The sequence below is a fragment of the Eulemur rufifrons genome, chromosome 6, assembly GCF_041146395.1.
Source record: "Eulemur rufifrons isolate Redbay chromosome 6, OSU_ERuf_1, whole genome shotgun sequence".
Classification (NCBI taxonomy): Eukaryota; Metazoa; Chordata; class Mammalia; order Primates; family Lemuridae; genus Eulemur; species Eulemur rufifrons.
The window spans coordinates 36741498-36754588 of NC_090988.1; the positions used below are offsets into that span (position 1 = coordinate 36741498).

The 13091-nt window shown below is 45.2% G+C and overlaps 1 protein-coding gene across 1 annotated transcript; it reads right to left on the minus strand.

Moving 5' to 3' along the window:
• Positions 1-4240: 4240 nt before the first annotated feature.
• FUT4 (fucosyltransferase 4) lies at positions 4241-5824 on the minus strand. Its single transcript, XM_069469053.1, is given in 3 exon segments — positions 4241-5622; positions 5625-5734; positions 5736-5824. Coding segments are annotated over 3 exon segments (1581 nt in total).
• Positions 5825-13091: the final 7267 nt, after the last annotated feature.

The following is a 13091-nucleotide window of genomic DNA, read 5'->3' on the forward strand; positions in this document are numbered from 1 at the left end:
CGGTTCCAGATGGTAAGGAAGGCACATTGGGAAGCGAATTAGCTCTTTAAGCCCTAGGGTGCCAGTTAGTAGAATGACAGCAAGTGGAACAAGAAGGTCCCAAGAGATGATTTTGTCCAACCCCTTCATTTTGCAGTACAAGTCACAGAGACTCCAAGGTGTTGTGGTTTGCACAAGCATGGCTGGTTCTGCCACTGCATCTGTAACCTCAGGCAAGTCCTTCAGTGGGTCTGGACCTTGGCTCCTTCCTGTGTAAAATGGACTGGTAGAAATCACAGCTAACATTCTCAAAGTGCTTCCTAGGTGCCAGGCAATATACTGAGTACTTTCAGTGTCTTGTCTAACCCTCCCAACACCTCCATAAATTATATATGATTACCTTTAATTAGAGATGAGACTATTAAAACACAAAAAGCTAAAATAATTTTCCCAAGACCAAACAATTAGGAAATGTTGCAAAGCTGGTCTAGGAATCCAGGAATATCTGCCTCTAATTCTTAAATTCCAATTCTTTTTTTTTTTTTTTGAGACAGAGTCTCACTCTGTTGCCCAGGCTAGAGTGAGTGCCGTGGCGTCAGCCTAGCTCACAGCAACCTCAAACTCCTGGGCTTAAGCGATCCTCCTGTCTCAGCCTCCCGAGTAGCTGGGACTACAGGCATGCACCACCATGCCCGGCTAATTTTTTCTATATATATTTTTAGCTGTCCATATAATTTCTTTCTATTTTTAGTAGAGATGGGGCCTCGCTCTTGCTCAGGCTGGTCTCGAACTCCTGAGCTCAAACGATCCGCCCACCTCGGCCTCCCAGAGAGCTAGGATTACAGGCGTGAGCCACCGCGCCCGGCCAAATTCCAATTCTTTAATCCCTTCTAAGAAACCCCCACCAGGTAATTTCCCAAATTCCCTACATCTCTAAAAGTCTAGAGCAGAGTAGGCAAACTATGGCCCATGGGCCAAATCCAGCCACACCATCTGTTTATGTGTGGTCTGTGCGTGCTTTTGCTCTCCAGCAGCGGAGCTGAGTTAGGGGCAACAGACTGTATGGCCTGAAAAGCCTGAAATACTTAGTCTCTCTGGTGCCACACAGAAAAAGTTTGCCAACGTCTGGTCTGGAGCCCTGAAAATTTAGAGCATCCTGTAAGTGTATAGCAATTTACAATGTACAAAGTACCTTGGCATACATCATCATATTTAATCCTAGTTTTGCAGGGGCATTCGCGCCTTATAAAGGAGGAAGCTTTTACTCAAGAGATTAAGTTTAAGTAACTTGCCTAATCAAGGCCATGGAGGCAGAAAGTTGAAGAGCCACATGCCTAAGTTCTGACTCCAAACTGCATGCTCTTTCCATGAAGCTACCCTGTCTCCCCTAAATTACTACCAGGGAAGAATTTGGAAAGTGTAAAGAACCTATGAATACTGACAGCAACTCAGACTGTCTTCTGATGCAAGTATCATTCCAGTACACTCATGTAGAGTTATCAAGTGCTAAAAATTAAATTTGTAATAAATTTGAAAGAAAAGCTTATGCCGTAAAAGATAGCATGACAGTCACAGGAAATACATGTTGAAATACACACAATGCATTCATATGCATTTTTGTATTATGTTAAATTTGAACCTACTCGATTTAGAATATGAGAAATAACATAAATGAGTAATTGCCACATTTCTCTTGCTTTGATGAGATTAACTTAAAATTTTTTTCCCATACTAAAAACTTGCACATGAATAAAAATGCAATTACACTTTCTCATGCTAAATATTTAATAAATATATGGTTAATTTTAAATGGACTTAATAATAGATACTAATTTAACTATATAGCTTTACCAAAACAAAAAAATTCTTTTCAAAGAAAGTATAGTTGCTTCTTCCGACTCTACAAATTCAAGCTTAATCTAAATGGTAATGATGATTCTTGAAATATGGCTTAGCTTTAGGGATTCATTTGAAATACACAATATGAGGCACCTTCCTTTTGATTTCAGATTTATTGTATAATATTCTTTGAGATTTAATTTTAGGCATATAAATGGATATGAGGACATTCTGAAATCGCTGCAAAGAAGGAAAAAATATGTATGTACATCTCATCTATTGGGTGCCTGCTAGGTGTTAGTCACCTTCACTTCTTTCCTGAAACGCTCACAATGAACTGTGAAGGATTTTCCTCACTCATTTTACAGATGAGGAAGCAGAGGCTCAGGGTTATTATTAATTTGCCAGTCATGTGGCTGGAATTCAAATCTAAACTAGATTACCTTCACAACCTAACCTGTCTCTCACTGCCCCATGCAGATTCCCAATAAGACCAAGATCACTGGCCAATATCTCATAAAAAATCATTCTAAGAACAGAATTTTTCTTCTATCTTAACTGGATGTCTGGGACTTTGTAATTCTAATTCTGCACACACTGTAACACTTTAATGAGGAAATTTTATCCACAGCTTTTATTTATAATTTCTCCCTTTAAGGAAGAGATAAAATTGAAGCACCTAGATTTAAGTGAGTTTTTCAAGTGTGTCTGCAACAATGCACATAGAGTTAAAACTTGCTTTATGACTTAGCTAATTGTACTGATCAAATGCAAAATTACTGTTTACAGCAGAACCCTGCATAAAACTAATCTCAGACCCTACCCACAATAACTAGTCACTGTGGATCCCTATAATAAATCGAGGAGAAAACTCCTATTATTTCAGGCTTTAAATCAACTGGCTTATCATGGATTCATGGCATCACTGAGAATTGTCACTTTAACCAAATTGCCAACTGTTTTATCGGTCCCTATTTACTTTTTAGCAGTGGTAGATTGTAAGAGCCCTAAAGACAAGGACCTTGCCTTATACATTTTTCTGTCTTCCCCAGGGCCCCAAGCCACACGTTTGGCACAGAGGAGGCACACAGTGACACCTGTTGAATATGTTGCTCATTCAACAGCTCGTCAAGCCAATGCATCTATCTTTAAGATCAGTCCCACAGCCCGTCTCAGGCACTATGTGGGAGGGGAGCCTGCTGGCACCAGAGAGAACTGCAGATTTAGCTTTTAACAAGAGATGAGTAAGTTAATTATAGGCACTAATTTAGTTTTATTCCCTAAGATCTAAACATTTAACTAAAAAGTGACAGAGAGAAACAAATATTGCCACTAACAGACACCACGAAACTTTCTTTCCTTGGACATGATTCCACAATGCAGCATAACCTATTTCACTGTTCTGCAGACAGGTAATGCCAGCAGCCCTGAAGGACTGACATTCCAGTCTAAATTTTGGGTCTAGTAAAGACATGTAATAGATAATTTTGTGGAAGTGACATTGTGGCTTCCTTCTTCTGTTTGCAAACACAGGTTGGTTTTCTGGCAAGAGGGGAGAAGGTTGCTTCTGCTTTATTTTCATCTCTGTAAGTCTAATGTGCTTTTAAAAAAATCCAGGTTACAGAAAAACATAAAGACAGAAGAAATAAATTAGGAGATGAGCATTCACATTGTAAAGGGAGCCTCCATAGGGTTCCATTAAATACTAAACTTCCCAGGTCACGGAATTTGGGATTTGATTTAAATGCAGTTTTGCAGGGACACATTTATGTGTAAGTGAGGTAAACCCGTATGTTCATCTTAACTCTCCTCCAACAACAATCCAGCATCTTGTTTCCCTTCACAGGGCTGGGGAACAAACTGTACTTGTTAAGGAAGTCAATGGCTTTTTGGACCACCCTCCTCACCTTTCTCAGGAGCCAAGGCTTTGAGAAATCCAAACAGAAAAAGACCCATTTGTGGGCACAGTCCTTCAACTACTGGCGGGCAACAAGGCTCTTTCTAACACCAGGGTTTGCTTCACCTTGGTCCAGGGAAATGTGAGCCGAGGAGCAGTGTGTTTGAGATTTGGAGGCTGCGCAGGCCACAAATACGACCTGTGGCAGACAAGGAAATGCAAAGAAACTGCCTCAATGGCTTTTTGTAGGTAAGCTAGTTCTTCATCTTCGCACTGGGTACAAGGTGCGGAAGGGCCCGGTTCTTCACCCCTTAACACTGACGGCCATCAACAGCAGAGGGAACCCAACTGCTTGTCGTGCAAAACTGAATAATATTAACTGGTAAATCATTTTTTTCCTATAGAGCAAAAATGGGTGTTTGGAGAACTTTGTCCCATTATTTGGCAGTCAAGGAGATGCACAGAAAAAAAAAAAAAAAAGCCCACATCTTGGCCTCCCTGGGTCACTGCCGGAGAAGGGCGGCTTCACCGTTCAAACCAGCTGGCCAGGTTGCGTATGCTCTTGGGCCGGTCCCCAGCCATCTGCACGGCCTGGCAGGCCCGGCACCAAGGCTCGTCCCAGAAGGAGGTGATGTGCACGGCGTAGCTCCGGCGCCAGCTGAAGTAGCGGCGATAGACCGCCGGGTTGCGGTCCAGGAAGAGCAGATAGGCAGCCAGGGAAGCGGCACTAGGGAAGTCGTCCACGTGGATGAAGGCGCTGCGGGGCACGAAGCGCTCGTAGTTGGCACGGTCTGGGCCCAACACCACCGGCACCGCCCCGGCGAGCAACGAGTTGCGCCAGAGCTTTTCCGTGATGTAATCCAGGTGCTGCGAGTTCTCAAAAGCCAGGTAGAATTTGTAGCGGGCCACTGTGTGCAGGAGCCCGCTGTCAGGCACCGGCTGCCCTGGCCCGCCCCGGCCGAACACGTCCACGGATATGTGCTGGCTCAGCTGGTGGTAGTAGCGGACCCGGGCCTGGCGCTCGTCCCAGTGGCTCACCACCCAGGCCACCAGCCCGCGTTTCCGGGCCAGCGGTGGGACCAGGCCTAAGGGCTGGTCGCCGGGGTGGCTCCTGGTGTAGAGGTAGCCATAAGGCACGAAGACATCCGAATCGGCCCGGTAGGAGAGCGTCCAGTTGAAGAGGTCACCTGCCAGGTTGTGCAGTCCCGGGGAGTGGGAGGGCGACTCAAAGTTCATCCACACCCAGCGTTGGCCCGGGGGTCTGGGGCCCGAGGCCGCCAGGGCTTTCGCCTCCGCCACCGCTACCTCCTCGTCGTCTAAAACGCGCAGCTCCAGCTCCTCTGCGATGCGCACCTGGGCACCCCAGGGCGGGGGCCAGTCGGGTGGTCCCTTCACGAGGTCACGGTGGTGGAAGAGCACAGCCTGAGCCTCTCCATAGGCCGCGCGGTCGGTGAGCAGGCGGCAGCCACTGATGTTGAAGCGCAGCTGGCAGTCGGGGGGCTGCCTCGTGGCACCGCCGTGCCCCCCAAAGGGCTCCCACCACAGCAGCACGCCCACCGGCCGCGACGGGGCGGGGGATCCCCAGGGCAGCGGCGGCAGCTGCTCCCAGCAGACGTAGGCGGTCAGCGCGGTACACAACAGGCCGGCAGCCGCCAGCGCCGAGGCGGTCCACGGCAGCCCCCGGCTCCTGCGCCGCCCGCGCCGCCAGCCCGCCACCGAGCCCCACGGCGCCCCCATGGCGCGCGCAGGCAGAGCCACCGCCGCCGCTCGCCGCGCGTCCGCAGGCGTGGAGGAACGGCACCGGCTTTCATGCTGCTGCTGCGGCTCCAGCCGTCTCTGCCACTCGCCGCAGGCCCGGGAGCGGGAGGGGGCGGTCTCGGAATCCCAAGGCCGCGGGCCGGCTCCCCTCCTCCTGAGTCCCGGGCGGGGCGCGCCGCCAGAGCGAGGTGAGCCGGCCAGGCAGCCCAGCCGGGCGCCGCCCGCCCCTCCCTTCCGCGATGCCCCGGGCCAGCGCGGCCCGGCCCCGGGCGTTTCTTGCTGCGTCCCCACCCGCTCCCCACCCCCGCCGGTGCTCCCAGGCTCCCCGGCCGCGCCCCACAAGCGCCTCATCCGCTACTCAGGATCCCGTCTCAAGGAGTCCGAGGCATCTCCGCGCGCGCCCCGCGCCCGGCTGTAGCTCACGGTGGCCCGATCCTTCTCCTTACAGAATGAAGGCCAAGTTCATCCCTGGGCGCGCGCAGGGGTACTCGGGACCCTCCAAAAGCCGCTGCCGCGCGAGAGCAGGCGCAGGCACGGACGGAGGGCGAACCAGAGGCCTGGCAGAGCCGCCCCGCATGACCGAGGATCCGAGTCTGCTTCCGGCCGCACCGCCCTGCTACCCGGCAGCGACGCCCGCCGCAGGGAGGCAGTCCGAGAGGCCGCGGGAACGTGCGAGCAGGGGCGCGGCCACCACGTCGCTGCCCGGGACCCCGTGGCCCGCCGATACCCGCCAGTTGTGGAATCATCCCACCGCGGCGTGGCCGACGGAGGTTGTGCATTGTGTGAAACTAAGTTTTCAGTGTGAGTAGTCATAAGAACATTCCCTTTGCCTACAGCCCCAGCAGAGGGTAGAGAGGAACAAAATGTTTTCTGAGCGATGGTAATTAACACGTTCTTTCCTTTGCTCCCTGCGGAATATTTCCGACTGCTGCCTCGTAGCATTCCTTGTACTAAGGCGCCCAGGACTCATAAACCAAAGATAAAGATGTGGTGCCTGAGGCCCTTGTCTTGAAGGAATTTACTGCCTATTTAGTGAGATGAATGAACATCACTATTAATTTTACTAAGCACTTAAGAAACAATTTCTGCACTCATGAAGGCTATGCAAAATACTCTGGGTTAGAAAATGATGACTAAGATAAATATAGCACCCAAGATTAGGGTATAGAGACTGAGTATCACACTGGCCTCTTCAGGTTTATCAATGAGGCAACACTCGAAGCATCCACATATACAGTCACTTGAGAAATTTTTTACCTACAGCTTGATTTTGAATTTCTGGGTTTGCTGTTCATTTATGATATTCAACTTTTTTTTCAGCAGTTACAGATAGGCTGAGGAGTGGGTGGCTGCTGACCTAAAAAGAAGAGGCAGTTTTGAGAGAATTTTTAGAAGATCTCAGCTGTGCATGGATGAGGTCCCAGGTTAGTGTGATATAAGTTACAGGATGTTAGGGGAGATACAGACATTGCTGGGAAGGGGGCCAACCTGCCAGGTGTTTTATATGTTATACTTACGAGAAATAAACTTGGGTGTGCCATTTGGATTTATTGTTAAGAATGTTTTCATTAAAATCAAGTACAGGGTGTAAAAGCTACCATAAAAGTGGTTTCAAGTAGCACTGCCTGCTGGCCCACGGCCTCACCCTGAGAGCTGATGGAGAGCCTTAGGTGCTCTGGTTAGGTTCATCAATCTGGTGACATTTCCTCCTACACACTAAAGCCTTTTGTAATGTTTCTGGTTTTTTTTTTTTTTAATTTGAAAAATGAAAATTTAAATGTTTTATTTTAAAAATTTGAAATGAGAAATGTCAGTGATTTTCCACTGTTATTTTTAATTAAAGGAAAAAGCTATAGATGCACAAATAATTTGTTTCAACCAAATAAAGGGAAAAAATGTATTGGCTTTTCTTTTTATGCAATTGAAAAATCTATACATTTATACACATTCCTCTTCCACTTCAGTTAAATAAGGCATCATAGTGAGAACTAAAAATAAAATCGTAAGCCCCCCAACCAACTGAATGGACCCTTTTTGGACTAAGGGGACACCAGAAAAACCTTAAAAACTGAGTTTCTGGCCTTGATGATGCAGGAGGTCAGAGGCATTATACTCCTTCCCTTTGTGGTTTAGACACAGCCACTGACCAGCATTCGTGTTAAAACAGAGATCATAAGACTGATGGAATGGACTCTTGTGACAATAAGATACCAAATTATAAACAGGACCTAAGGCCATGCCAGGCAAGGATTAAGTCATGCATCCCAACACTTAAAGACTAAACTCTGTTCTAACTGCCACAGGGCTTTTTTTCTCTAACAGCTAAACGTGCACTGGCCTTGAAATGAGCAATATTAAAACAGTTGCACCCACTGATCACCAGAGGCTGACCTACCTGTTCCACAAGCCGTAACTACAGCTTTGGAGGAGAGACTAATTTCAGTAACCTTCTCTTGATAAGAGCACCGACTGGTTCTGGCCGGTTTACAGAGGCTGCACACTTGAGTGCCTTAGTGTCTTGTCTCTGCATCACCTTTTGACCTATAGGGCCTAATTGTGGTACATTTAAATGTTAAGTCTTCACCTCAAAGTGAACATGGTCTGTATATAACATGCATGTTTATTCAATACACATGCCTTAGGAACCTCTTCCTGAGTATTCATAGCTCCTCCTGTGACCTGTTGAATATGTATACTTGGCAGACTCCTTCAGCATTAATTCCTGTTCCACCCCCCTCTTCCTCAAAGTGTCTGTCCTTCAGTCTCTGCCACAGGGTGTGCTTCCCAGCGTGTCAGGATGGCCACCTTGCAGGCTGTAACCCTGTGTAGTCTTCTTTCCAAATTTGTAAAGTGTGTGATTTTTAAGTTGGCAATAGATAGAGCCTAACATTGTGTCTAGCACGTGGTAAGTAGGCATTTGGTGTTCACTGGCCTATTTACTTCCTTTCCCCACTCCCAATTTTCCCTTAAGCCTCTACATGTTCCAATTAAACCAACTTTTTGCGTGAAGAATGGCTCAGCTCTTGTGAATATAAATTTCCATTTTGTCCACTTAACCTTGGTAGGGTTCAGGGCCACAAGCTGCTCCCACATTAGTCTTATCTTGGAGTCAGGGGAGAGGACAATAGACAGGAGGGTGTGGCTGGATCAGTGGAAACCAATCATGACTCCACAAACTGCTGACTGAGGGTTATACTGATTGATTCACAGGATAATGGACTGTTCTTGTTTAAAAAGAGCCAAGGTGGGGACAAGGGAGGGGGAGGAAAGAAGTTATGGGAAAATAATAAAGCCAGGTGTTCTCATTTATTCGTTTAACAAATTGGGAAACATGAAAAATGCCGTTTCTACCTTCAAAAATCTATGAGAGAAACAGATAGTGGGGCGGGGGGGAGGCAGGGATCATGGAAGGCTTTGAGAAGGTGGCTCCTTGAACAATTAGGAATCATTCAAATGGAGAGGAAGAGGGCTAAGATGCTAGTCCAAACAGAGGGAGCAGCACCAAAAAGGCCAGGCAGGGAGGACAGGAAGGGTAGGTTAAGAATTATTAGGGTTTAGTTTGGCGAAGGAGATGGGGTTTTATCCTGAAGACTGTAGAGAGTCCTTGGGAGGTTTTAGCAAAGCCAGGGGTCGATATAATGAGATTCATATTTAAAATTCATTTTTAAAATGAATTATTTTTATCATATATAGGGTGAGGATATGGACAGGGGCATGAGGAGGGCTTCTGGTATGCTGGCCATGTTTATTGTAGGTGCTGGTTAATGGGTGTGTTTGGTTGAGGAAATGCATCAAGCTATATGTTTACATATGTACTTTTATGTGTGTGTATTCATAAGGCCAACCCTTTCTTCCAGGAAACCTTTCTGGATACCCACAAACGTATATCCGGGGTAGTTTACACAGCTCTCCTGTGTGCTCCCATATATGCATCTTTCAGAACATCATGGGGCATCCAGGGATCATGACTGTTTTATTCACAACTCCATCCTGAGCACCTAGCACAGAACCAGGCATCTAGTAGTGTTCATCCTCTCAATGAATACTCATTGAATGAATGAATGCTCTTAATGTATTACCAAAATTATCTGTCTGTATCTCTGTTCTCCATTAGAAAGTGGGAAGGTATCAAGAGATCTTGGCTATGTGAATGGCTTGCTGTGACCTTGAGATGCCTTTTAAGCTTTCAGTTGCAATTGTATTAATCAGAACACTGGTGCCAAGTGTCAGACATGCCGTCAAATTACACTGCTCCTGTTGGCCCATCCTGGACCAAGTGCTCATTCTTGAAGCAATCACTGTGGTCAGGAGATGTGGACTCTCTAGACCCTTCTCTGAAACTAGAATCAGGCCCATCTAAACCTTCTGGAATAACAATGGGGTGGGAGGGTAGTTTTCCAAAGAAAAAATGAGGTATTGTTACCCAAAGAGGAGGGAAGGGATGCTGGGCAGGTAAAATCATATCTACCACCCATATGTAAGGAATTATTACTGTACTCAAATTGAAAAAGCTGGACTAAATGAACTCCAAATCACCTTTGAACTTTAAACATTCTATGATTCTTTTTAATTTGGTGATAATAAGTGATTGATTCTTTATGCATTTAAAGGCCTCTCAGTTTTCACAAAATACTGCACAGGAAGAATGGGCTTTCAGTTGCAAACATGAAAACAAGGTCAGGTATAGAGAAGGGTCTTTGGACCCTTGAGGGATGCTAAAGTAGGGTAGAAGAAAGCTCCATAATTCAAGGCTCAATTTATCAAGCTGAATGAGCAATCAACTCAAAACGTGCCACAAGTGACCTATTTGGTTCCAAAATTTTATATGGGACAGAATTCTGTGGGAGCAAAAACCAGGCCAACTGTGGTTCCTAACATCCTAACTCTATTCTTTCCCAAGGAAATAGTTCATCTGATAGTAAGACTGCCCCAGTTTATTTTAAGCCTCCCCTAGTGCTACTCACCAGAAAGAGCTTTGATATTTCCTACGGAAGTCCTAGAATACATTCTGATGGTCTAGGTTTCCAGGCAGAACCAACCTCTGTCAGTGTGAGCTCCATGAGAACCAGGCTATTCTCAAATGAGTTGTTACTTTTGGTTGGAACTGAGATTTTTGTGACTGAACATTGATCTGCCAAGTATGCTTTAAACTTTTTTCCTTGAAGAGAGAAAAAGGCAGTTCACAGTCCCTCTCAGTATTATATGTACTTACTGGGAAATGGAAAAGGGTCAGCGAGCAGGTGTGTTTGGAATAGCTAATCCATGTGCAAATAGGTGGAGATTGTTTCCTTTGTCAGGTACAAATTTTTAACAGTGTATAATTGGACAGATGAGTATGGAAAGGACCGTTGGTTAAAAATTAAGAATTGTGTAAGATCAGCAACAATCCACAATTTGTTATTCATTGTCCTACTAAATCCTTGATAGAAAAATAAAACCTAACACAAATTTATAAGCATTTTTTATCCAAGTGCAAAAATTTACTGGCTCTGAAAGAAATTGTTATAGAAAGTCAATATGGGAAATTATTATATTTACTTTAGCATTTTATTCTTTATGCACTTAGGTTCTTTCTGGACAATATTTACTTGACTGAACAGGTAATGCAAGAATTTTGGATGTTCAGAAAAATGCATATAGTGAAACTTTCTGGTTAAAGTCAGAAGTACAGTCATCCTTCCATATCTATGGGGTTCCAGGACTCCCCATAGATATCAAAATCCACAGACGCTCAAGTCTCTTACATAAAATGGCATAGTATTTGCATATAACCTATGTACAACCTCCAGTATACTTTAAATCATCACTAGATTATTTACAATACTTAATACAATATAAACGCTGTGTAAATGGTTGTTATACTGCATTGTTTAGAGCAGCGGTCCCCAACTTTTTTGGCACCAGGGACCAGTTTCATGGAAGACAGTTTTTCCATGGACTGAGGGTGGGGGTGGGGTGTTGTGGGGAGCGCGGAGGTGGTATGGAGCTCAGATGGTGGGCCTGTTTCCTAACAGGCCATGGACCTGTACTGGGCCATGGCCCAGGGATTGGGGACCACAGGTTTAGGGGAGAATGACAAGAAAAGAAAGTCTGTACATGTTCAGTACAGATGCAACCATCCATTTTTTCTAATATTTTTGATCTGTGGTTGGTTGAATCTACAGTTACAGAACCCACAGATACAGAGGGCCGACTGTATTTGCACAATATTTTAAATACTTTAAGGGTTTATCTCTACATTCTTCTTTCTAAACTACTGTTTCCTAAAATAGAGATTATTTTCAGTCACATGTAAAAGTTATGGAATATACGACTTACAGAAAAGAAAATTATTTTGACACCGAGATAAGCATGTTAATATCACATAGTGGAATGCCAGGCACATGCCTGATGAATATTTAATAAATACTTATAAAATAAATTAGTAGGTGAATGAATGAATGAACATGATGTTAATTTTACATTTCATGAGGCACTAATGAAACAATTCAATTTCTGCACTTACAAAGATTATGCCATAGACTTTGAACTATATAATAATGACTAAGATAAATATTATAAAATCCAAGTATCAGGTAAAAATGATAAATGTCACACTGGCCTCCCCGAATCTAATTCAGGTTCACCCAGGTTCACCAGCACTATGCCACCACCCCAAGTCTACTTGAGTTTTCAGTCAAATGAGGTAGCACAAATCCTGTACAGTTTCAGAAACTCAAACATATCTGGTCTGGGCTTACCATGGTAGCTCTCCCTCATCAGCACTTCTGCGTGGCTACACCCTGACTCAAGGCAACCAGACCCTCACTCGGAGAGGCAGCCCAACTCTCTGCCACCGGAGGAAGGGATACTGACTACCCTCCTTCTCCCCCTGTGTAACCCATTTCTCACACAGACCCAGGGCGCGCTTCAGGAAAGGAGATGGAGAGAAGGTGTGTCTTTCCCACAGGCCAAGTAATTCTGCCTTGACCAGATCAGCAGCTGATCAGCACAGAACTCTGAGTCTAACTGGGCTCCTTTGCACTCATTCCTGTGATTCTTGCTCTAAAAGGGGCTTGGGGCACTTGCAATATTATGAAATACTTGTTGGGTCAAAGTGAACAAAATTAGGGACATAGAGATGATTTTTGACAAGCGTAGAAAATGGAAGGGTAAATGCCTCTTGCTTATGTGACAAGCGGGAAAAAAAAAACAAAAAACCAAAACATTCTTGAAGCAGTTAGAACAGCCAGATTTTATAGTTACAGGTCAAACTTTCTGTAGCCAAATAAACCACAGTCCAGAAGGCTTGCATCATGTATAAGGGTGAAATCACATTAATAATGCTGGCTATAAGATTATTTTTAACCACTCCAAAGAGAATCGTTGGCCTGTATTTAATCTGAGTAATGTTTAGTGCAATTCAAGAAACTTTCGGTCTTGAAGAAGGAGAGACAGACAGACAGACAGACAGAGATATGAAGAAATACTGCCCCAGCTGTCTAACTGCATTGCAGGAACTTCTGTCCTTGCAGCACCATTGGGCACTGCATAAAAATAAAGCCTCTTTCTTGCGTGAGCTCACTGTTCAAACAATTTACTGGATCATCCAAGGCAGCAGTGAAATAACAGCAACTCA